The following is a 27,592-nucleotide window of genomic DNA, read 5'->3' on the forward strand; positions in this document are numbered from 1 at the left end:
CAAAAAAGTGCATCTCCGATAAGAACAAACAAACAAGACTCGTCATCATCATCCAAAAGTAGTTAAATACGTGGAAAAAGATGCTCCCAGAAAACAAAGAAAGGGAGGAAAACATCAGCTCATTTTCCACTTAATCACAATTATTACCCAAACAAAGTACACTGTTAATCATAATCATGACCATGTGTACACATTTGATGGATAAATGCTCCAAAAAGTTCCGAATCTCCCATCTCCAGCCCTCCCCTTGAAGAGAACGAGGGGCAAAAGTAGGAGTCAACAGATTCACATTTAACTCTAAATTAGGACTTCCCATTCAAATTAATTCTATCGCCGATACGATACCGAGCTGCCTCTGTTCTGTTACCTGTTGTGTGGTTTTTACTGCTGGATGGATGTGTGGAACCTCATCAAATATTCATTTTTTCCCTGGTCAGGAAATGTTAATAGCTGAAAAATCATAATTTCACATCATAATAAGATTGCCTGTGAAAAATGTGAGGAGAATCTACACTTCAATCAACGGACCCTTATGTTACCTCACGTTTGTTTGTGGGGCAAGTTATACGTAGTTGCTCAATTTTTTCACGCACTTATTATGTGATAAGACATTATTCAATGGTGAGTTAAATGGTCCATTTTATTTGATGGGTGAATGATGAAACTGTCGAGACTTTTCAGAGTATAAGTATTTAACAAGTCAAGTTTGTTTCCAGTCGGAGCCAAGAACCTTGCCCCCGTACGTAACATAATAAGTGTGGGTCTAAAATAATTGGAGAACGGGAAAGATTCCTCTTCTTCTTCTTACATTGTAATCGCTTTTAATACAAAAAATGCCAAAAAGCTTATAAAACTTAAAATTAGTTGGTACTTAAAATTCTTGTATAATTTTTGCAGACTCGTCCCTCTCGCGAAATAATGTTGGTTGGAGCCAAAAAATTACTCAAAAATTAGTCACCACTCCTGCAAATTTCTGCATTAAAATATTGTAAAATATTATTACGTACTCAATACAAGCATGAAATTGCATCTCGTACATACATACATAAAATAATGCATTGCTAGAAAGAACCACCTCGTTTTTCAGGGTACGTTTTGATCAAGTTCGCGATAATGCTAATAATCCGCATTGCCTGGTTAATTTTCATTTCAACATTGCATACATAGCACTCTCCCCTCCGAGCATGAATACGCGATATGATAATAAAGCCTTTCTGGAAACTGGAAATATTGAACAGCGATGCTTCAATAATTGCTCACAACAACAAAATATAACAAACAAGGTGCAGCTCGGCTCGCTCAACCAGTCAACTTGTTTCTTTGTAGTAGATCTTATTTAAAAGTTAAGGAGAGAAGGAAACCTGCAATTTACTCGGTGCACTGCATGTTTTTTTTTCATATACGTAATATGAATGATTGTTGACTTGGATGGAGGAACTCGATTGAGTGAAGCATGATTTTCAGATTGAGATTCGGACTGCATATTGTATTTTATATGCAATGCACTCCATGCATTTGTAAGTACAAACATGGATAAGCTTTGTACACGTATGTAGCATGATGGCTGGATCATGATGAGATGGAACTGAGATAAAATGATACCACAAGTTTATTTAGCTATATCCACCACTTTTCAAAAACTCAAGTAAACTTGGTGCTTCGAATTCATTGTTTTTCATTGCATAATTGGTACTACTACTTATTTACTGCAGGAATCTGCAGGCTCTTCCTTCTCAATAATGTGGAGGAGACAAACATGAAAATTGTCTCATTTTGTACATTTCACTCCTTTCACGGCTCAAATGAATTAAAACTGTTCCAATTATACTTCAAAATTTTTAAGGAAATCTTCGCAATTTCTGAGCCAACCCTGTCTGCCATTTACAACTCCCATTCCGCTAAGTAAATGAAGGAGGATTCAAACAATTGACCAGCTAACCTGCCATGCAATGCATAACGAGAGGGCCAGCCTCACCTGTCTACTTCAACTATTGGAAGCAAGCAAACCTGCAATTACAATTTATTCCATGCGAAATCCCAACCCTCATTTTTACAGAGTCCTCTCCTCCTCGACTTCTTTAACCTCACGCTTCAATTTATTTTTGAATTCATTATTTGCTCAAATTTAATAAAAACTTGATTTAATTTCATTAAAAATCAGATCTACTGTTTTTTAATCAAGTATACGGAATAGTTTATGGACTTGAACAAAAAATAAATAAAAAGTTCACTTTCTTTCTTCCCATAAATTTTGGATGAATTATGATTTAGTTTACGAATTAGTTTACGCAGTTGCACAATTCAGATGATACACATACTTTACGACTTTGCAGAGTAATGATAATTAAGGAAGGGAACGAGATAAGCATCAGAATCCAGATTCTGTCAGGTCCAATTCATTTTATTTCTTGGTGAGGTGAGTGAGATGACAAGTTGGTTGGTGGAGGAGACTTAACCGGATCGGTTAGTTTTGGTGGATTGGATAAGCAGAATTCTATAAAAAATTCATTGTCTAGAGAGGAAATTTAACGAAATATTGTCAGCACGTATCACCAACCAGCAGCACCAGCAGCCAGCCTATGGTTACTGTTACTCTGGGCATTAAGTGGAAGTGGCAGGTGGGATTTGGTCATTTGCGAACGAATCAGAGAGAGATTGGAGATGCGATGATGATCTGATGGCAATTGACGATAACGGGCATTTACATTAAATATTATTCAACTGGGAAGAACTTGATGTGCAAATCATCTGCCACTTTCATTGGAACGTACAAATGGCGAAACCAAATGTTGTTTTATTTCGGACAAGGTGATTTTAATTTATTTTATGTAATTCTTTTCGCGACATCCAATCCAGTTTTATCAGGAGAGGAAAAAGAAAGGAAAGAAAGACAATGAACTAACAGAAGCACATCCACCAGACCACGTTCTCTGGTAGCACAAGAAATGAGTACTTCTCGTGTCAACTAATCTACTTAGCTGGCTGGGGATGCGACTGTTCAGCCAAATGTCAAATTTAATGGATTCTCTGACCACATACTGCTGCTTACGTATTTACTTGTGTGAAAACCACGCGAATTTTGGAACAACGCCTGAAATGGATCAGCTCAGTGGTTGGTTGAACAATGAGTCCCCCGAAATAACGCGAGCATCCTACTTTCCCTGGGAGAAACAAGTGTATCCTCATTTAGTCGAGGTATATATGTGCATTAGTCCTTTGCAATTAATGAACATTACCATAATGAATTGGAGAAACTGCTCCGCCTGCAAATAATCTTGAGAGCATTGCTTATAAATACGTACGTATGCTAATTACGAAGAAAGAGCAAACTATTTATGCACAACTGTTGGACAGGATAGGACACGAAACGCGAAAATAGCGACATCACGATACATCAATGTTTTAATGATAAATTATGCATATTTACATATTCCTTTATGGAACATTACCATAAGCCCAGGCTTATCCGGGTAGTATCTAAAATGCGAATTTCTTATTTATTTATGCATATTCCATTTCGATATTAAGTATCAAGCTAAATTGGCAAAAGTTTTTAGAAATCCAATCCATATTTCTGACTAATTTCTGCACGCTATGCAATTTAAGAATCGTCATGTTGAACTAATAAATTGCAATCTTGTGCGAAAACCACAGATCGATAAGGACATAACTGCGGGTCGTAAATAAGCAAATTTTGCAACATAATCAGACAAACTTTATATCTACCTGTAGATGACTTTATCAGCCACATATATAACCATCAAATATCTCGATTTTCACATTTTATCACAAATCTCGACAAAACGGTAAAATGTACCTGTTACATTGTCGCTTGTGTAGAAATTCGCTCTCATCAAGTATGCGCAGCTCATATCTTTCTTGTTATCTTGTTAGCAAAATGACGGAAAATGCAACCCAAGTTGTTGTAGACTACATCCTGAAGCTACTACTAATTACAAAACCTAGGCGAATTTGTAATTCACTGTCAGCCATACCACCACCTTCTGCTCAATATACGTTACTAGAAGCTCACTACTACTCGATCCTACTACAAGTTCAAAGTTGATACCTGATACTCTTTTATTCCAAATACTTGTTCACGTAACGTTATTGTAGTTCCAAAGGAAAACTGACGTCCGATAATTAATCTTCATTAATTTGTTTCGCATACTGCAAACCTACTCGATCGCATTCCTAAACCTGGCATAATATTGAGTAACAAAGCAACTTTATTGATACTACTACAACCCAACTCGTAGTAAAACATTCAACATCCAACTACCGTGCGCACCTACAAATTGCGATGAAATGAAGACTTACTTATATAAAATCCTTCACTATTCACGAAGGGAATGAAATATTGAAGGTACGACGTATCCCTTTTATTATTGCTTTCAAAACCGAGTGATTGCACGTTTTGTTTGTACTAAAAAAGTAAAGGAAGGAGCAATTGTTGAGGTAAACCAGCAGACCCAATCAAGTATTTAGATGGGCTGATCAACTATTAACTTGTGTCTTGTTCATTAAGCCCCAAAAAGTAGATAATCTCCCATTTGACTACATGGTTGGCTCAGAGACCGTTTGTGCATACACAAACCTTGCTTTTTCCCTTGTTAGTAAAACAACAAAATGAGACACATTTTCACTTTGACTTGATTGGACACACGAAATTCTACCACTCGCAAATACTAACAAGGTCTGGTTAGCATGTAAAAAATCTGACGGAACAGATACACTTTCTACAATGTGAATACACATTCCTTTTTCCTTCCCCAAAATAAATAAGCATGCAATAACCACAATTCGAGCCAGTTAATTTGAGACTAAATACGTAAAAATTTGTCGAATTGACTTGCGATGAATTACGATATTTACATAACGTTATTGACTCATTTGTCGGGGCACATTTTTGTCGATAGGTTTTGTAATGGTCGATATTGCTCAAGAATAAAATTTAAAGAGCGACATTACATACATACAACCAGCAATAATAAGCGGTCCCACTACTAACGACTACGGTAAACGGCACCATTTCATGACATCATATCTCATCACACAACTCCACCTTTCAGAAAAAGAGACTTTGTTTTATCCACAAGAACCGTCGACATCGACCATCACCGAAAGAAACAGGATGTGTGTAACCCAACCATTCAGCCGCCATTCACATTCACCCACCACATTTCAGCCACAAGTTTGCCAATACGTACAAAGTTTAAGAAATGAAATCGAGATTAGACTCCGGCGTTGTAATTATCTCTTTTCGCAAACTGCCAATTGCACTCTCTCGGTCGTCGAAGGAGAGGAAAACAGCCAGAAGAAACGGTTTGACAGGAGAGACTTGTTTTTCAAATATTTTACGACTCCTCGGGCCAACCTCTCTCGATGAAGTTTCCTTTCCTCCTATATATTTTCCATTCAACAGGTATTTTCTTCCACAAGAATCTGTCCTATGCTATTCACCTGAGTGGCAGTGGTGGTTTAGCATACATAAAAATCAACACGAGTATCAACACCAACACCAAAAATCTGGTCGAGCCATCGTTGAATATTAATTGCAACCTAAACTAAACCAAACCACATAACTTCCAGCAATTTTTCTGTCAAGGCTTGTTAGCTTTCAAAATACGAGTACTTACATCGAGGTGCATTCACACATCATCCTCCATCTCAAACTGATCTTCTCGACGCCAGTTTCCATTTTATTTCCCATGTCGTCGTCCTTATATAATTACGCTGTCCATAGATTTACCACCAGTCAGTAGTATTTAAAATCCAGACCAGTACCAGTTGGCATGCTTTTATTATCCAGCTTATTTCCACTTTCCGCATTATTATTATTTGCATGTGTAGGAGAAATCATTTGGCTTCATCAATCTTAATTTTTATGCTGTAAACATTCATTTAAATATCTAAACATGGCCGTATAAATGGCAGATAGCAGGATAAACTGCGAGCTAGTAGGGCATAAAATAAATTGCATTTCTCTCATCCACCGTGATGAATACAACATTATAATTTTTACGACTCTCCGATAATTCATCCATTTATGAGGCAGTTTAACAACCATGTTCAACAACATTGAATAATAATCTCTCCTCGAAGAAGTAAAAGATGAAGAACAAGTCCTGCCTAACGTGTATGCTACTCATCGCAGCAAACAGTTATTGTTTTGTATGTACAAGACCTCAAGGAGACGAACGAACTTATCTTATCCTTCTCGAATTTGACATGATAAACGAAGGACTCGGATAATAAATAAATTTAATATTTGCGGTCTGATTAAGTATCAAATTTGAAAGTGCTCCTGGCTTCTCATCTTTTTCAAAGTCGACTAAACAACCCATATAACATTTCAGAACAGGACATAAATGTCAGGTCGGCGTTCAGGTAGCTTATATGCAAGTAGACCCACCATATCTACTACACGAGTCATATCACTTACACTTTTATGAATTATCTCCATGTTCCAATTCCACTTGGGCTGTGTATGCATGGTGTATAAACGAATTGTAAACGATAAAATGATAGCGGTTTATGCATTCTTATATTAAAAATTTACATTTGATGACCATCTCGACTCGTCGTCCGGCATTATTTATTGGACCGATTTATTTATCCGGCCCTTCATCTCTTTCCAGTTTATTGGACAATTGCTCCCTGCTCAATTATGTAATCTGGACTGGGTTTGATCAAAATGTTGTGTTGGTATTACGTAACGGAGGCACTTACACGGATGTGGATGAAGGAGCACCGATTTTTGCCGACAATTATTGATTGAAGTAGATATCATGTAATTGGAACCAATGACCAATTATAATGTAACATGAGATTTTCCCCTTCCTCGTCTTTCGGATAAATCAACTGGATAATAAGTTTCATTCAATTTTTGCATCGCAATTATTCCTCTTGAATAGAAATGTAGCAGTTTTGTCACGACTGCTCAAAATTGTTTCATGTTCATGACTGCAGGATCATGCCAAAGCAATCACTTTTAATTAAATTAACAATCTTTCTCAAATAGAGGAAAAGTTGGCAAGAAAGTTCATCTATTAAAATAAAATGCAAAATTCTTCTACTGTACTTACTTACTTGGCAAATTCACACAAAAACTCGTGAGATTTCCAAAACAAACTTCCCTACATTTTCATAAATATCTCTCGAATGATCTCATCATTTACATAAAAATTTGATTTGATAGGGTAAAAAAATTGTGTGCTAAGAGTAAAAGTGTCCACACTGTAAAGTGCACGTCCACCTGTGCATAAATATGCTGCTCCCAAATCGTGAGGAAAAAGTAGCCATAATTTATAATTAATTGAAATTAATCTCATGTAGTAAAGTGCATATTGTAGCAAATACCAGCTTCCTTACGGATTATTACAACAACCAGAAAGAATTTAAATTCATACTAATTTTTGTGAAAAATAACGTCGTCTTATGCATTCCCAATTACAGGCTGATCGATTTCCTCTGATTTGCATACCTATCTATTGATGATATCCCAATAATAATAGCTTGCTGCAATTCTGTATTTATGATCTACAACTACAGCATAATTGCTCACTTACAATCTCTGAGATCATTACGGAATTACGTACAGTATTCACTTTTACTTACATTCATAAGCCAATTATTTTGCTGTACATGTGTTCCACTCAGCAACTAAGTCATTGTAAAAATTCACAAAATTGCTCTTACATGACATGACACAAAGAAATTGCTTGATGAATTGCAACTAATTTGCGAAAGAAAGGGGTCACAAAGGTTGTCTAGAGATTTAGGTTGGTCGTTGTAAAGTATTAATTACAAGTCTCATCATATCATATCGAGTAGGTTTGGATTTCATGTACACAAAAAAACCTTCTCCGCAAATATATATGTATGCATCCATCACATAAATAATCTTTTATGAATTGCGAATTTATTAGCATAAAAAATTGCACATGCTTTCGTGATTATTATTCATGAGTATTTAGTAAATATGTAAGTACAATGGTATACAAGTTTTCTGAAAGAGCTTCTTCACTTTTTTGTTGATATATGTAAAGCAAGCACAATGACAATATCCTACAGGGCAGACTTCATTTAGCCCGAGTCAGGGACAGAGTCCGCTTCTAAATTTTTGTCAAAATTGACCGGACCACAATGTATTATCATACAATTAACAAGACTACCGTGCCGAATTTGATCTTTTTAAGACAATTTCTGAGAATTGGTATGGGTTACCCCTGTTTGCAAATTTTTTCAATCTCATTACAAGCCATTAGCAATTTTTGTGCCAATTTTCAGCTTTCTACGACGATTTTGAAATTTTGGTGCATAATTTTCCACTCACCAACATGACCCATACGGCTCAACCCTTTGACTGATTTTGCTCAACTTCGAATTTACTTTGCTCCTAACTTTGTCCAAGTCCAAAATACAGTTGTGCAAAATTTGAACTTAGTCGGTTAAGCTGTTTTGACAGACACGAGACTTACATTAGCCTTGACTCGGCCTAAAAATCCAATCTTTATGGCTTTATTTAATTCAAGATTAACTACTGGTTGGAGCATAATAATCAAATTAATTGGGAGACAATGACCACAAGAGAGAGATAAGGAAATGAATAAATTAGCTATAATATGGAATTTGCTACTGTGTGTCTGCAACAAAAATAAATAAGAGTCGTTGTCTCGTCGGCAGGTTAATTATCTTATCCTCACTTTTTTTATACAAATAAATACGTAAGACCAGTGTGCAGGTAGTTGACTTTGTAAACCTTTACTTTTGTCTGTCACATAAGTAGCAGTGGGATAACAAATATGTATGCATGAAAGGAATCTCATCCTATTTACTTAATTCATTCACAATGTATGCAGGCAGGTACTAATTCTCAGGATTAGCAAACTAGTTTCGCGATTTAAAATGACTTCATTATTATTATCTGCGGAATTAGTATCGATTTTCGCTGTTTTAATTTGCTCCTTCTGCAACAATTGCTAAATTAAACAAATTACTAAAAAAAAATATCGAGCTGATTAGTCTGCATTGTTTAATAACTAGCTAATCTACAATTTGTCGTCAATATATACCAGATTTATGACGTTAAAAATGTACATGCATCACTCGGAGGTGAGATTAATTGCAGGGAGACCGATTAAAAATTAATTTCCTTGAATTAAGCACATTCCATCACAGAAAAGTGAGGTAAAACCCTAATCATAAAATAATTATCTGATTGACCTTTCCCCACTTTCCGGCATTAAATTCAGATCCAGTTAGCTCACTTAACTCACTACTTGAATAAATTGCTATAATGTTTCCTTCCCTTTGTTTTGGATTGAAATTAATCGAGGCATGTTTTCTCATCAACAGGTGATTTGCATCTACACAGTTGAATTTGCTGCTGCTTTCGAGAAATCATGGAACGAGTGGAAACCTTGGATGGATAAGTCAAACATGCCAATTCTACTTATAATTCTCCTCCTTATTATACAGCAATTAAATTAATTTGACTTTAATCACGAGCTCAAACTGGAGCAAATTACACGACAAGAAAATTACTGACTGACTACCCAGCTCCTGCAACCAACTTACAGGAGTCGTTTTAGGTACATTTGTATGTATCCAACATGGATTTTCCAAACACTTTGAATATTAAAATACTTCTTTATATGTATTTAGATATTTAAAAATTCGAGAATATTTAACACGTATTCAATCTTCGATAGTTTTGTAGGTGTGGTCGACGAGAAGAACATCGTTCGTACTAATCAAGTTACGTTACGTTCGTTGATCCAATTTCCTTCAAATTAAGTTTGGTGAGACTGTTCAGCATACTAATGTTTGGACTCTTCTGCACATAATAATTGGACAGTGGTCAACAACAGTGATTAGCTGACGATTGTAAAATCAGCAGAAAATGTGATATGCTATATATTTTACACACATAAAAATATGCACATTTATTTTGCGTCTATTTTAACTATAGTTAGAAGAGCAAGTCCCATTTATAAGGTTCATAACAATAAATATACGCCAAATAAATCAATTTCATCGGCACAACTAGTGTGCCCAAACTAATGAAAGTAAATAAAATGCAGCAACTGATTACCATCTAAATAGCATAATTTATTGCACATAACACTATTTTGCTCTGCTTAACGCATTCCTTAACTCGAAACTGGAAATAACGTGGTCTAGTTTTCTTGTTCATCTTGTCTACTAGTAAAGCTACCACATATATTATTATACCGCTACTAACTAACTAAGGTACTAGTGCATACAGGTATTTTTTGTAGTTGACTTGCCAGCGATTGTCATCACCCGATAAGCTTTTTAAGAAATTAATAAATCAATCACTACTGCCGCGATTTCACATTTCATTCTTCTTTCATATTTATTTATTCTGTGTCCGATTCAATTAATCTCTGTTTGTTGTTGGCTAACTGGGAGTAGAAAAAATTCGCTATAGAAAAACAAGAAAGTAAAGCAGTTTTCCCATTCTCAAGTCTACATCTCATCACTTATTGTCAACTTTGAAGTGTTCCTGTTCCCATAAAATTGGTATAAAGCGTGTATGTACATTACTCGTTATCACGTTCATGTTTGTTATGATTCTTCCCTCTCGTCGGCGATGGTACGCCTGACAAAGGAAAAAATGGGAGCATTTTTCTCTTATGCTAGCAATCAAAGTACTAAATTTCAAAGCGATATATATTTTTTTTAGATCAAATAAAAAACAAACTTGACATCATTTCTAGAATCGTTTTATCATAAAATTCAAAATTAAATTCACAACTTTGATTCTATTTGTGGCACAAAAATAAATATCAATTATATTCTTGGAGTAAAACACATTTCACTCCACGATACGAGTTCCCATCATAAAAAGAAGCATATTTATTCAATTTATTTTCTCCTCGTTTCTTTCTCGTGAGCATTTCTTTCCGCCAAACATGCCAAGTCAGAGGAGAAGAGAAGTTGAATTCAATTTGGACCAAATCAGTTCAAGCTCCTTGGTAAAACGGTATTTCCTGTCCTGTCACTCACACAAATATTACACAACTTTTACCATGAGGAACAAGTTAATATCGCATCATTCTCTCTCTCCAGTCTCAATTTTCCACTAGTCAACAACTCTTCCGAATTTATCATATTCACCGTTTAAGAGTAAAGGCATACTGGAAATTTAATAGGAGAGTGATACGGATTCAGATATGTACGTACGTACAATTTGACTCCTCGACTACATTAATGTCAGCCTGTCACTGTTTCTAATTTGAAAATAGATTCCAGAGAAGTAGATTCCAACTGGTTCAATTTCAGGTGTGTTCTCGGGCCAAAAGTTAAACACGAGTTCGGATTCATGAACATGTGAACAAACTTGAGCTGAGCAGTAAGTAATATGTATTTCCGACTTACAACATTCCAGTTAGAATCAGTATGCATAGTATTTAGAATTGAATTCACGGCCGGGTTGGTTAGTTTACTGGTGATGGGGCTGAATAGTTCCCACATTCATTTCATTCAATAATCTTACTCCCACACTCGAAATAATAATAAGTTGACGAGAAAAGGGTATGCACTTGACTGCTTGGGTTCTTAGGTTGATTTGCTTTTAATTTTAAACACGCAGCAGTACAACAATGTTTTGGGTGGTGTTGCTACCTCAGAGATTATAGGAGATTTTTGTGCATATGTGCATATGAAAAACGGTGCATGCATTTATATGGTCCCATTATTGCCACGCTGCTGTGGGGGGAGATCCTCTGGAAATATGGTGTGGACTGCTGTAATCTCACGTTTTGCTGACCACCCCACTTTTTTTACAGGGGCCACTTACTTTATATCTGTATGTATAGCTCTCTTGGTGACATTTGCATTTCATATGACGTGTCAGAAAAAAAATCAATATTAGTCATGATCAAACGCCGGTTATTTATTTTTAATCAATATGAAATAATAATTTGTCGTTAGATTAATTTGGCGAAATTGGGATTAGGATGCATAGTGACACGTCGTGACGGTGGAGTTGGGGGCCATTTACAGAATTAAAACTTGAAATGTATAAGGCTCAGGAGTAGATTTCCGAAAAGAGAACTGGTTAATCCAAAAGAGCAAGTCGATTGAATTTGCATATTTTGACGCTAAAACCGAAGAGATGAATTTGTATAAGACCCGTATCAGCTACTATAGACATTATATGCCGAACTAATAAGTATTTATGAGAAATAAGTTTTCAGAAACGTTGAAAAAGTCATAAATAAATAAATATCCCCTCTCTGGTCATGATCCTCCACTTCTTCAATGATACCGAACAAAATTGCTGCAAAGAAAATTTTTCTTTGTGTCACCTTCTTTCTGTCACATCGATCCGATAGATTTATTCAGCCTTGTTTTCCAGTTGACTAAATTGCAAACGATTACCAATGTTTCACTTCACAGCCAATCTGAACTGAACTCCGCCGTGACATCCAATCCAAAGTCACAAGTAGCACGGTTTTCGTAATAACACGTTCTATTCTATTCAGCTTTCGCCAAGTGCAGTGCAGTCTCAACAAGGTTTCAAATTCCTACATCATCATCATCGCAGCCTAATTTGCCACAAAATATTCAATATCCTCCTATCCACAAGATTCTAAAATAGCTCCAGCTCCTCCGAACCACAACCAAGCTTTGTAAACAGCCTAGAAGGAGGCAAGAATATTATTATTATTATAATGTAACCAAACCGCAACAAAAACACGACGATGATCATCCCGTCATCAAGAATAAGATAAAAACCTCCCAACATCTGCATCCTTTACCATCAAATCTAAGACCACACCACATAAACATATTCTTCACTTGGTCCACATCGTCTATACTTTTCGTCTAATAATAAAGCGTCTCATCTCAACAATCCGGAGCAGGAGTGAAAAGATGAGACCAATTTTCACTGGCCTTGGTGGCTCCGATAGTTATTACGAGACTAACTTCCACATAACACATAACACATTATCACCATCCAAGTCCAAGTACGGCAAAGAGTAATCTTATATATTCCTTGTGATCATAATCGTAAAATGAATCTTGCTTGGGTTGGCTCCTGTGCACTTATTTGTACAAGAAGAAGAAGAGGCAGTTTTTCTTGGCTGGAGGAATCACCTCACCATTTTTTACTCCTTTCCTCCTTCCTCCATTCTAAAAGAAGTGAAGAAATGTGAATGTAATTTGTAATAATATCTCATTCACCGAACTAGTATCGAAACATCATCCCCAAACCGACAAGAACTAGTATAAAGATTTTTCAGGTAGTCGTCGTCATCTTCGTCGTCGCATTTAAAAAGAAACATCTCCAACGAACTGGAGTTAATATCTTTGAGGAATATCCACCTCAATACATTTGAATAAAATTCACTTGCTCATTGCAGAAGCAATAAGAAGAGGCAGGCAGGTGAGTTTTATTTTGGGAGGGAGGTATCCCCCATAAAACTCCAAATAAGATGTAATAAATCATCGCGATGTGTGTATATGTACCTGTTGAATCTTTTATGTAATTTATGCAAGGCTAAAATTAATACGTGAACAAAATCAGCTACATACATGCATATTTTGTCCGTTTATGTAATGAGTAGCTTGAAATACGGTGAAATCTATGGGCTTGTACCTTGATCATTTGGATGACTTCGACTTTGAAGTACACACATGAACACTTTACCATCTGACTCCTGGAATTGATCATGGTGCGGATTATATCTGTAAAAACTATGAACTCTATTGTATTTCCCTAGCTTGATTTTTTACAATTTTTTTGAGAATGATGATACTCCATTTGTACATTTTCAAAGTACCAGCTACCAGACCATTCAGTCACTCAATATCAATTGTGATTTGATTCGAAGGATCTTATTCATTCAAATAAATAAAAGAGAATTTTATACAAGAGTTAAGAATAAAGGTAAAGAGTTTATTATGAAAAGTGTGAGCTTCATCTTGCCACTAGTTTTGAGCTCCTGTATTCATATTGGATAAAAATTTTGAGATAATTCCACATCTTTTCAAACTCACACCTTCTTAAAAGAAGAAGAAGAACAAGCTGCGTGTGAGTAATTTTCAAGTAAAAAGGATTCAAAAGGATTAAGTCTCGTTCGCATGTGTGTCTCTGAAGGACCACTCACGAACGAATGAACGGATGAATTTATTTTATTCCAAGCTGATTGAATAGCTGAGCTTGAGAAGTATTTACGTAAAATAGAGTCAGTCGTGTACCTATTTCATTTAATAAATGGAAAAAATGACAATGTATGTGCAAGGTTAAGTAATAATATTCTACAACAATCGTCAAATTACGTACGTAGCAAACAAATATGTACATACGCAGAGTTTGCTAAAATATTTGCAGCCTCCACAATCTCTTTGAAATCGCTGTCACAAATTGACACTGCTATTTTACCAACGTCAAACCCACAATCGGGCAAGATTTCATAATTTAGGATCATCATATGTGGAAACACAATTCATCACGTTGCACAACACCTTTCTCCAGCTTGGGCATAGCCATGCATACAAATTTACATACTCAAACTAATTGCATACTTGGAGATGAAATCGGATAAAGCACCACAGCAGTGATACACACATACCTACGCCACCAACCACCTTCATTTAGAAGAAAAAACTAAAACCAACACAATCATCATGTATCTGCCCGTGATGCACCATTCTTATTTTTATTGACAAAAAGAAGAAGAGAAGATGCACATCAAGTAGCAGTCTACCACTCAATACTTCAAACATTTCTTTAAATGAAGGATGAATTGAATGTAAGTCTAATTATGGTAATTAAGGAGAGTAAATGTGCAAGTCACCTTCACCACAAGTCACAAAATACACATGTTGCGCATTACAAGTAAGTCCACCTCGCTATTTCGAACCTCAAGACTTTTAATTCTTTTTCTTGTGTATGGATGGAACAAGAATTTCAAAAACTTTGGCAGTCTGAATGACTTCACTTCAAATCTGCATCACATTTTTCTTGAAGGCTCTCGTGCTCGTGGGAACCACCAACCAAGATGAAGTGGTGTCTTTGTACATAATCTTCTCTCAGTCTTTCTTGGAAAACGTCTTCCGTACACAGGTGCGAGCGAGCGAGCGACGCGACGGTGCGAACAAGTCAGTGACTGATCATGAACCCCATTGAATCATTAACAAATTGCTATTTTAAGAACATAATTTGATGAATTACAGTATGTTGGTTGGTAAGAGCCCCGTGATTATTGAACACTGTTCCGCATGTAAAATAATGACTGTTCAAATGAACCTTCTGTTAATGGTTCTCGTGGTTTGTTGAGGTACGCAAATTTCCCACTGCAAAGTAGCGACCATATAGTCAACTAATTACTGGTTTACCTCCATATGATTACAAACATGTGCTGAATTTTTAGACATTTTTATGCAGCTCAATAATAGTAGTAGCACGTAAGTATGTAGCACTGCCGGTGGGGAAGTAGGAAAATAAACGGTGAATCATGCCCGGATCATGAAATACTTATCATGCCGTTTATACATACATACATACAAATTACTCATCATCAACTCTATATCATTCACTTGATTAATAATTTAAAATGCATAAAGACTGTGTGTGATCATCATCCGCTTATTTCATAAAATAAAAATTCCTTTCCTACTCAAAGAAAGGTTTTCTTGTAATAAATCTGACAGCAATTTATCAACTCTCTTGAGAACCAACACTTAAAATAGTAAGGATGCAATATATCACTTGTTAGTAATCATGGCATATCAAGCAAAACCCCATATTGTGTTCAACTTGCTTCAAAAAATGAATTCAATTTTTTGAATGAAACACCCAACCAACAACGAACCTTCACTTATTCAAATAAGTGGGGGGAAGGGCTTTTAGTACAAATTTTGACTCTGGTTTAAAGAGAACGACTACGTAATCCTCGACGTGAGCTGAACAAGCACAATAGATTATTGTGTCATTTTTATTAAGATAAAAATACCACCTTATTATCATTCATAAAATAAAACCGAGATTCTTGGTAGTCCCAAAGCAACATTGCAATCGCGTCTCACTGTCCTCTTGGTTGGTTGGTTGGTGGTCGCCGTTTTCGTCGTGAGGAACTTTAAACGGTCACACCTTCATGATTTTTTATCCCTTTTTTCCTTTGTCAAAATCCTCTGTATTGTTTTGCATTGAAAAACTAGGATAAAATTTAAAAACCCAGAAAGTTTTGCATAACTTTTGATGCTCTTTTTATAGATGAATCATCAAACTGCGAATCAATTGCATTGCATATCGGAAATCATGCCTGAAAAAGTTATTCGATTCGCTTTTCACTCATGAATCGAATGTCAAACTGATGCAACTTGATGCAAGACTGAGTCAGTGACTGACTTGATGACTACTCGTAAAGTTTCGTAAATTGGATCCAATCCAACTGACCAATCAAAGCATTATATTATTGACGAATTGCCCATACGACAACCAACCAAGTCGTATGCAAACATTTGATTCGCTTGTCTATCTTCAATCAAGATGGCAGATTCTATTACGAAAACTTTTTCTACAGGTTTATTTTTTATACTGAAAGGAGCAAAGAAATATAAAAAGTCAATCCAATCATCGACCAACTTTTCTGTATTCTGCTCGCAGTGCCCACTCCACAAATTTTTCCATTGCTCCCAGTTCCTATTTCAGAATAGTTCCGGAAGAATAAGTATGATAATACGTCCCTATGCTTCCCTTCTTTCTGGTCCATTTCTCAACCAGCAGCAGCAGACAAAGTTATTACATTTTGCGTCGGATGAATGAGCAAAAAGACGGTTGCTCTCTTCTTCTTCTCTATTTCTCTAAATGCTCATAGTCGTCCAAGACAAAAAAGTTTCAAATTATTCCCCAACTTTTGCCCTTTATGGACACAACTTTTCAGCGTCCAGAGAGAATTCATGCAGCAGGTTTCAATTTACTTGAGCCATTTTCATCAATTCCCTGGATAAGGTGTAATAGCGTTGGGACTAATATGTAGGACAAAGCCCTAAATTATTATCTCCTAAACTGCTGTACCCCACTTGGGAATCGGGACGAGAGCACTGATCAAATTTGGCCGAAAATTTTGAAAAGTTTTCCGTTATGATTATTATTGTTATAAGTCAACCCGACTTTTGATAATATTTCAACAGGCTGTGCCAACAGACATAAGTCGTGTTTCTATATGGGTTTATGTTCCGCAAGTGTGTTTATTTTTGGTTTTATAGTAATTTGGAAATACAAGTTGCATGAGGCATGAATCCTCCCAAACAGGAAACCAGAAGATAGGACATCGTAATCATCATGATATGGAATTGCATGGGTCATATGTACGATATTTTAAAGACTCCACACAAAACTAAACTACTCCTCCTCGGTCGTTTGTTGGCTGGCTGGCTCTGGCTCATTTTAGATTTGTATAAGATTCCAACTTTTCCAGCCCAGAATTTCTCAACCTGTGGATGGATTTGGCATGCTTATCACACAGTCATGTCATCTCACATAACATTTCATCCGCATTTACTCTGCCTTTCAGAACTTCCTCTCTTTTTTTACACACAAAACCAGTTGCTCTCCGCCGAACTGCCTTCTGACTCATGGACGGAGTGGACGGACTTCACCTAATTCACCTAGATAGTTCGCTTATCGTCCCATTTCCACATTTATTCCAAAAAGCCACCACAAAAAGCTACTGAAATTAAGCAATTTTTTATCTTTATTTTAAACTGAAACACACAAAAGAACTTCTTTTTTTCAAGACTTGTTACTTATTATTCTTTCCCTTCAAACACAATTGTTCCGAGGATTGAGAAAAATTGTGCTCTTTTATAATAAATATTAAAAATGAGTCATATTAAGTGTGCAAAGCATGAAATTAGACCAGGCAAGGTCGGTCGGTCGGCTGTGCCCTGTACAAGTTTTTTTAAGTACATCAGAAATAGCTCGTCGTCTTTGACGCAATCCAAGCCGTAATTTTTTTAAAACATTTTATTGTATTCATTTCCAGTAACGATCCATCACTGCCTTTTCCTCCTTCTTTTGACTTGGCAAAAATGGGATGATAATATCCTCCAACAATGGGCCAGAGGTTGTAGAGACTGAGAAAAAGAATGTTTCGTTCGACCATCCTCTCGTGGAAAAAATAAAGTCAGTGAGTCAGTCAGTAAAATAAAACAATTACAAAATGAACCGTCGGTTCTTTTGCTCGTGTTAAAAGTTCAAATAACAATGGAGTGCGATCCGATGAGTGATTTTTTAATGATTCACAAAGCAAAATTTATGTTACAACAACGGAAATTGAAGTGATTCTACAACTTGCTTATTTATGTATGAGAAGTGTAGCGTTACGTTACATTTGTATGTAATTTTGTTACGGAATTTTCATGATAAGTAGAAAAGTACAGCTGAATTTTTAATTACTTATTCTGATTTTTCTTTGCTCAATTATGTCGGTATTTTAACTAGAAAAAGCAAGTTTGTGGCAGAAAAGTCGATAAAATTCAGTGTCGCTCCGTATGAACGTATCAACACAGCAATGCAGACAAGTCAGTCAACAGGGTTATCTGTAAAACGCAACAACAATTCAGGACCATAAGGCACCACAGCGAATGTGAAGAAAATGAGACAAAGGCGACGAAGTACATAAGCAAAAGGAGACCAAATGCTCTTTCTCTCTCACACACTCTTCCACTAATTGAACTAGTCAACAAAAGCTGAAACCAAAACATCAAAAAACCTAAAAAATGAACAAAACTCAACACCAAACAAAGCAGAAATATGTATGTAACCAATCATTCTTTCAAGAGTGTGTGTGCTGCTGCTAGCAGTCAAAAAGTTTGTTCCAGATCCATCCTCTGAAACTGACTGTCGATTGTCCGTAATTGTTTTCACTTTTCTTTGTGAAAACTGGTAGAAAAAGCCCTTTAAACAAAGTTGCTTTACTCCACTGTATCTTTTTTCAGTTTGAAAGCGAGGAAAAATAATAAAAGGAATTTATTTTCCAGTCCAGCCGTGTTTCCTGAATCCGCTGTAAAATAATGGGATTTTTCAACATGTTTAGATTTATTTGGTCTCAAGTCTCAACTGACTTTTGACTGTATCATTTTGGTCCTGATTTTTTATCCAGTTGATTTTAAATTTTAAATTTATCTAATTTTGCGTATTATCTAATTTGTCGTTGTGCAATCATGGCGTGTGAATTTCTGACTAAATGACTAAACAAATACGTCAAGAATTACACACAAAAAGTTATTTGTTTCGCCTATTTTAGTCGCTTGTGTCTTTTATCATCGGAATGGATGAACATTGGCTTCGATGGAAAAGTGAGTCAGCCACTTCACCTACTATCTATTTTACCTGGTTGAAGTGTTGCACTTATAATTGGCATAGAATTTTCATATATGTACACACTTGCAGCCTACTTGTAGAACAAGCCCCCGCCCCCAGATTTTTTTAGCTCAATTCCAAAAATTGATGGTAAATAAAATCGTGTGAAATACGTACCCATCCGAACCAACAATGGCGAAGGAATGTCACCTTTTACAACTTTGTTTAATTCATCCTAATTCATCATTCATTACAGCGGACGGATGAGTCGAGGTAATTCAATTGTATTGAATGCAGCAGAAGGAATCTGGATCGTTGAAAGATTTGTCAAAAGATCAGACCAACGGCGTGTCAGAGATCACCAAACCAAATCCCAGAATGGAGAGATGACTTGCTTTGCTGGTTGTTGGTTTAAGAAAATCAGCTTCTCGTTAGCTTCTCAGTCTGCATTATGTATTTTTTGACTTTATACTTTTACCATGTCTGACAAATATTCCCTATTTGTCAGCCTTGTCTTCTTAACTACTCCGCTTTTAAGCAGTTCTTTGAGTTCATTTTTTGTTGGATAATTCTAATTGTCTCCTCTGCAAATTCCTTCGAGTCAATGTCACCTATTTGAAGAACTTGACGTGACTTAAGTTTGGCTGACAACGACAACAACGAAAGACGTGCAATGAGTAAAAAAAAATGGAATTAAGACAATTAAATCATGGACAATGATGTGGAATGCTTTTTAACATTTTATCCGAATAAATTTCCTTGTGTAAGGAAAAAAATGAGGAATTTCATTGAAAACAGAAAATCTAAAGGGAACAATTGTCGTTATCCATCTTGTTTTGGTATGTGGGTTTAAAAGAAATTCCAGTTATTATACTCAAACTGACTTGTTTGAGAATCAGTGAGAATTTATATAACTTATCCAACAAACAATAAAAAAGATTCGGATGACATACAGTGTGCTCACCTCACGTATTTATGTATGCAGTTTCAAATACGGGGAACAATCCAGCCGTGGGATGTCCTCGGAAAGAATTGTATATCGACATTGACCGAGTGGGCGCAATCAACCCAAAAATCTCATCCCATTATTACCCAACAATTAGCGTGGTAAAGACAATTATTCTAAAAATGAAAATTGACGACAAATCGTTGTAAGTAGGTGTTTGTGTTTCTGATGCACTCTCAGAGTGAAAATAGAAGCTTGTGTGAAAAACAAGGTGCAGAAGAAAAAAACGAGTGCATAGTTTTAATTAATTCCAACGCAGTCAACCGCAACTTTTCAGATGCTCTGTTTAGATTTCGTCGTCGAGAGAGACGCGAATGAAATGCACTTTTTCCTTGTTGGCTGGTTTAACCAAGTCAGAGACAAAACCAGTTTTAGGTAATTAGGATTACCTGTTGTGACAAATTTATACACAAAACAAACAGCTTGAGATCCACTAAAATGAAATGAGCGGAATGTGTATATCCTTGCCAAATTTTAAACCAACCTTGTTTAACCGTGGATTGAATAATATTTATGCGTACAAGGTGCCAAAAATTATTCAGAATTTTACCAAAAAATTTTTACCAATCCCGAGAAAATTATGTAATAACCAGAATTTTATATACTTTTCTAAATAAGACTGACCGTGTATCCGCCCAAATTGAGACCGTTTTAAGCGTCAATTGTAAAATGACGTTATGTTGTTGACGCGCATATCATCACGCCACAAAAAAAACCCCTCATTGTTTCCACCACCAAGATGTTGAATAAAACTGCAGAATCAAGAAGCATATCACATTCGCCATGTATCTACATACATTTTTGTCCAAAAGAGTAAAAGGGTTGTTGGTTTTCAGAGGAGATGTGACTAATTTTCTACATAAACTGGCAACAAGCAGATCAGGGGTTAAGTTCATGTGAATAATAAAACGAGTTCATGCATCGTTCGCCTTGCTTGGTGGCTCATCATCCCATGAATTGAGACATTTCCTTTGGACGTGTCACCAGCCACCACACAGCTTTTCTCACTTCCTGCCTCGATACGTTGGGTTTTCAATTTCGAAACAAAAATTTGCAGGATTTGATAAAGCTCAGCATTATTTTTATCAGCACTCAACTATACACAAAGTTATGTAATATTTAGTATTTCCTCATTTGAATAAACCCACTAATTCGTAAACAATATTACCTTTTATAAAGGCATATTTATAAAAAAATCCACTCTCTCTCTTACCATGTACAGACAATCAATTTCTGAACAAAATCCATCAATCCTTAAACTTTTTGCCTAATTGGTCCATCCATAATCCTACCTCGTACATATATCCACGAGTACAACTACAAGTTGCTGGACCCATGCTGTGAAATAGTAGTGTGTGGGACTCGAAATTTTAACAAAGTTGTGGTGCTGCATTGATGACAAATTGTTATCCTTCCCTGGTGTCACTGAGCTTGAAAGCGTGTGGGGACAGTCACCATTAAACCGGACGAGAAGAAATTAAATAGCCATGCTCGACGAGCAAACCATCAACATTAATTATTGATAGGGACATCACATCACCTCCTTCAAATCACCACCACCGGTGAACATTACCCACGAGTACATTACTTTTTTCAGATTGTATTAAACAAAACTGTAAAATGTTGGCTTAAAAAATTTCTTAACTTATCACACTCCCCATATTCTCTCACCTTTAAAGATATCTACTAAACAATGTGTATATGCAATGTCGTACGTGGCGATTTAAAAAAATTCGAATGCATTAAGAGTAATTTACTATTCATAAATATTCACCTTGCGTTCCCTCATCTCAAGTTTGAAGCATCGTATAAGCAATTACAAATCCCAGAAAGAGGAACGTACACAAGCGTGAAACTTTTAACCGTGTCTTGTTTATGTTTATGTTTATGCGGATATAAATTAAGGATAAGTACGACGAGGGGATGAGATGAGAGGATGCATGTTCCTTCCTCGTTCATCTTTTCCTCGTTCATCTTTTCCTCGTCTTCTTCATACTTTTCTTGTGGTAACTTATTTGCAAAACTCAACGCTGTGAATATGAATGAAAAATAAGGAAGAAATAATACATACACATTCCGTAAACTTTTCTACCTGTCCGAGAATGACTCATTCCTATTCTGTGCATGGTGTGAATAACTTATGGTCATTCATGTTTTTTAATTTCTTAAGAAACAATCAAGTATTGGGAAAGTACATTAAATGGCCGAGGTATACAAAATGTGGGTTTTATATGTTACAGTCGTCCCCAATACTTATCTTTACATATTTAAATTAAATAGGTACTCATTCCTTACTTCCGAATTCCACATTTTTTTACTGAACTTTCACACGCATCAAAACCCCCATACGACCAACCACTGTACATATTCTTGATCCAAGTGAGATCAATATTTTTTTAATTCAACTCCTTCTTCCTCCTTAGTGTCCATTCTCCAATTTACCATTTTATTCAGAAAGTGTGTAGCCTTTTATTGTCTCGAGAAGAAAGCCATATTTTGCTTCAGAAACTTTCCCCTGTCTCGTAAAAACCTGGCAAAAGCCAGCCACACAATTTTCCAACGTAAGGCGCACACGGGACAATTATAGGATTTATTCCCCCTAAAATATAACCCGTTTAAACCCTTTCGACTGTAAACTCCTCCGTGATAAAAGGAAATATAATTTGCATATCATAATTTTATATTTGTCCAAGCCTTCCATTCCACGGCTCAATAAGCTGGTTAACAAATAAACATAAGCATTTCTGTCAGTATAAAAACGGTCACCACGCCGGCTGATAGATTGCCACGGAGAAGAAAGCTAATCCAATCTACCGAACCACACCATCACCGAACTACCGAGTGGACCAAAGACATGCGAAGTTATCGTTAACACTTTGGTACTTTAGTGCATATTACGGTTTCTCTACTTCCTATAAAGCCAAACTTTCATCAAATGAACCAATATTATTACATGCATAACATAATATTCAACCTTTTTCCTCGAATGAAATACGTACTACGAGATAATGTATCTTGTCCAATTATGCGGGTGGGTAGACGTAAATTTCCTGAAATTGAGTCTTTTAGGGTGAACGTGATAACAGACTGTGCGATGGAAACATTACCATTATCCATTATCAATACCTATACACACTTCAATTTAATTATAATTCCATCTCATATTTCATTCCGCCTTTTACATCTCATTATCAACGACCCGTTACATGATTACACACAAAAACATTATCAAAGAAGGAGGAGCAATTAGCATTTTTATTTACTGTAGCGCACATAAGAGTTTACTTATTTAATACACACATGTCTGTCCAAATGCACATCTGTCCATCAGGTTCAATTACATCATTTGATATATCAAAGTTGATTCATCTAAATTTAATAATGGATAACTTACCCGAATACTTGTCAATAAATTTGGGATGATAAAAAAATAAAATTTTTACGAGCTGGATATTATTTTTGTATGCACGGGAGTGGAGACCCTCAAAAGACTGCGGTGTTTTTTGAGGCAATTTTTATTGGGCAGTGAAATGTGAGACAAAGGTGTATCATGAGACTTGAAGTAAAATGATAAGATTTTATCCAAATTTTACTTATTACGTCATGTACAAATTATACTTTCATCTAAATTTGCATTCATTTAAATAGACTGTATAATTATCAAAATCCGACTGGATGTTGATGACAATTTGTCAAAACGCAAAGTAATGAGTGATAATACGGCGGGCTGCTCGTGTGCTCAGTATCCGTGCAAGGACATTTTGGAGAGCAGCTGTCTCTATTATTACAAAAACTGGAACATTAATTAAATTCAACTTTCAAACTATTTTCATAACGAAATGACTCGATTACCACTTCCACCCGTCTCCTCGGATGACGAATCTGCAAATGAGGTTATCGACGGACCCCTTAAGCCAAAACTGCGACGAAGGAAGAGGAGGGGAAGAGTTATCCAGACGGATTCATCTAATGACTCAAAGTCAGATGATTCTGACTTCAAGAAAGTACCAAAAAAGAGGTAATTGGTTTTATTTATTTTGCAGATAAATATTACAGTTTGTCCAATACTTTGTCTAAAAATGTGTAGGAAGCGGAAGACGAAGGTGAAGAAGACCGTTTCCAGGAATGTTTTTTCGTCATCATCCAAATCAGATTCTGACTCTGACGGAAAGTCCACTCAACAACCTCCCCCTCGTCGTTTAACGAGATCAGCTGCGGCGCCTTCATCTCAACCATCTGCTGCTGACGTGTCTGAGAACACCGACTCTGGATTTAAGACGTCCACCAGTACCAAGTAAGATTTAATTTTGTATCAATTTATCCAATGAGGATGTATTATGATGCTAAATAATGTATGAATTATAGGTCACGATCCGCAGAAAAGATAAATCCATCATCGGATGCGTCAGTTGGCGAAACTGTAACGTTTCGATACAAAACGCACAAAACGGAGGCTGTGTATTCTCACACAACAAAAAGAGGAAAAAAAATGTACAAAGTTGTAGGTCAACGTAATCCATCTCCCAGGTCAGCGGAAGCACTAATAGCTGCATTGGAAATAAGGTAAGTATGGATCATTAATCATTAACTCAATAGTTGAATATAATTATGTATTTCTAACAGGTACCGATATAGACCTCCCCAATTCGCACGATCACCAACTCCTCCTCATTTATCACCTGAATCCGTCACGGATGAAGATGTGGAGCTCGAAGGAAAAAGTTACAAGTTGGTAAAGGTTGGGATGTCAAAGCAGCGAAGTCGTGGAAAATTTAGAAGAATGTACGTGTATAAAGACAGGATAAATATGAAACATATGTCAAGATCAGCAATTATTAATGACATAAAAAACTGGTATGTTTCATCATGCAATGATGCACCATTAGTAGTTGTCAATTATTAATTAATTATGGCAGGCAGGGGATAATCGAAAGGACAAGGAATCGGCTCCGAATTACAAACCCTAATCCAGATGACATCGTGAATATCATCGTAAATGGTTCGTCATATGAACTTCGATATGACCACATAGAAAGTGATAGATCCGGAATGGATTTGTATCGATACAAAAATGGAAAGGAGTGTAAAACAATGCCAGCTTGGAGAAAACAACTATACATATGGTGAGTTTTTTTTACTTATAGTTGTATATTTACAGTAATTTATACCATATATCATAATATCTGATTTATCTAACCTTACAGGCAAATTCGTAATAATGAGGTCAAGCAACGGGTCCATGAATGGCTGACACACCAGACACGTCCCATGTAACTATCTATCTTAATGTTTACTTAATCAGCTGAAATTTAAGCTTTCTTGTTAAAAATTGCAGTCCTCCTGAGGTTATGAGAAGAATTACTCCATTTCGGATAAATCCACCACGGATTCATCTCAACTCTATGGATGCTGCAGCTGATGTTGAACGTGACAAGGAGATGAATGAATATCTGAAGATAACCGATAAGGTGAAGGATGGAGCAAGACGCTTTCGACGACGGTACCTATACTTTGTCGTCATCATACCTGAGGAACTGGTGCGTCATATCCAACCGGATGAAACAGGTCATTGCCCTGAAATTTATGACTGGCTACGTGACCACGAGGACGACGATAGTATGTCGATCCCACTTTACGTTGGAAGGAATTCGAGGCAAATCCAAACTAATTTATCATTGCAATGATTTATTATTATTAAAAATAATTGTTTATTTGTTTCAATACAGGCGCCCAGAACCTTCCGCTTTTACATTCAACCCGGATGTACGGACTTCCATCCGACGTGAAGTTAACGAAGGCGGGCGTCCATTCCTCATTCATGTCGAGGAGGTGAATTATCCTACTAGAAGGGCAGCACGGGAGGGAATTGCAACATTGGAAGCAGTAGTTATTGTGAGTATATTTGGATTTATCCGTATTTAGATGTATCCTAAAGTAATTACTGTATTTTTTAATTTTGTAGGCTTATTTCTCGTGGATCAGCCCCCACACACCACGCAACTCTCAAGTGGGAAAATTGAAATATTGTATTGCGAATAAACATGCCGAGGTGGACACTTTTATGGATTGCAATCCCCGGATCAAGAGCCATATTCTTGCCATGGCGTCCACCAGATCTCGTCGACCATTCCACTTCCTCCTGGATCCATCTGTCCCCTGCCCAATTGACCATTCTTACCCAGGTCAACCCTATTCGGCTATGATGCATCCAAATAGGGATAAGATCACAGAAGTTATCTTGGACAAGATGGAAGAAGAAGAATCTACAGATGGGGAAGAGTCTGACTACTCGGAGATGGACGACATGTTTACGGATGACGATGATGTATTTGAAGATTCATCCTATCCGGATTCATCAGCTCCACAAACCCCGACCTCATTCCTATCCTCCGTCCGATTTGAACGGGTAATAATATTCTATTTCTATACAAATCAATGAAATCAATAACTGATAACATTTATACCATTTCAGCAATCTCGTGGCCATAATAGTTGTGGCATGAATGCCGTCAACAACTTCAATCAAGACGGGCCGGTTTACACGAGAGATTTTTTTCAAGATATCGCAGCCAACTTGGAGGAAGCGGAAAGGGACGTAGTCGATACAGGAGAGGTAGAAAAGTAGTTTAAGATATATCAATAATATGATTTACATAATTTATGATAAACATTTAAATATTTCTAGCTGGACAAGGGGGCGTATGGTGGCGACATCGGAGATTATAGTGTGGAGGTGTTGGAACGTGCTCTGGTTTTCGCCCATTACCAAGTGTCAAGACAATCGGATGAATTCGATATTGATTCATCCCTTGGATTCATCTACAACCCAGGGAATCACTGGATTGCAGTACGACGAGTTGAAGACCAGTGGGTGGAAATGGACAGCATGGCAGCAGCACCAACTATTGTTACCCCGTTGGATGTCTTGAAGTTGGTGCGTCAATACGGTAAGTGCTTATTTCTTTATGTTTATGTGTAATAATAGTAATATATCTATATATGATTAATTGCAGGAAATGCCGTGATCATTGTGACGGGCAAGAATGGACAGACTGATCCATAGGGATGTGGCTTTTTTCGTCTTAAGACATTTATTTTTATTCATCGTTGGATATAATGGTGACTATAGGGATATGGAATAAAATGTGCATAAGTTTACAGGTCACATGTATTTAGGGATTGCTGGAATAAATTTTGTACTCCCAAAACGTTGTTAAAACAAAGTTTGTTTCAAATGA

General features: G+C 36.5%; 1 protein-coding gene and 1 long non-coding RNA gene across 4 annotated transcripts; both read left to right on the plus strand.

The window, feature by feature from the left end:
• Nucleotides 1-8,098: 8,098 nt before the first annotated feature.
• Nucleotides 8,099-10,065, plus strand: LOC118436615. 2 transcript variants are annotated; one of them, XR_004835591.1, is made up of 2 exons: nucleotides 8,099-8,218; nucleotides 9,361-10,065. It is a non-coding gene; the product is annotated as an uncharacterized LOC118436615 (long non-coding RNA). The 2 variants fall into 2 exon arrangements; XR_004835590.1 differs by lacking the exon at nucleotides 8,099-8,218 and adding an exon at nucleotides 8,973-9,192.
• Nucleotides 10,066-24,053: 13,988 nt separating this feature from the next.
• On the plus strand, nucleotides 24,054-27,592 carry LOC118436506. Of its 2 annotated transcripts, XM_035854723.1 has the most exons (10): nucleotides 24,054-24,372; nucleotides 24,442-24,648; nucleotides 24,720-24,917; nucleotides 24,978-25,477; nucleotides 25,559-25,624; nucleotides 25,690-26,246; nucleotides 26,317-26,760; nucleotides 26,827-26,967; nucleotides 27,040-27,301; nucleotides 27,368-27,592. In XM_035854723.1, exons 6-10 carry the CDS (start codon nucleotides 25,830-25,832, stop codon nucleotides 27,415-27,417), a joined length of 1,314 nt encoding a protein of 437 aa, XP_035710616.1. In that variant the 5' UTR covers nucleotides 24,054-24,372; nucleotides 24,442-24,648; nucleotides 24,720-24,917; nucleotides 24,978-25,477; nucleotides 25,559-25,624; nucleotides 25,690-25,829; the 3' UTR covers nucleotides 27,418-27,592. The 2 variants fall into 2 exon arrangements, with proteins under 2 accessions (XP_035710616.1, XP_035710617.1); XM_035854724.1 differs by lacking the exons at nucleotides 24,054-24,372; nucleotides 24,442-24,648; nucleotides 24,720-24,917; nucleotides 24,978-25,477; nucleotides 25,559-25,624 and having other exon boundaries at nucleotides 25,668-26,246.

The sequence above is a fragment of the Folsomia candida genome, unplaced genomic scaffold (genome assembly GCF_002217175.1).
Source record: "Folsomia candida strain VU population unplaced genomic scaffold, ASM221717v1 Fcan01_Sc009, whole genome shotgun sequence".
In the NCBI taxonomy this organism is placed as follows: Eukaryota; Metazoa; Arthropoda; class Collembola; order Entomobryomorpha; family Isotomidae; genus Folsomia; species Folsomia candida.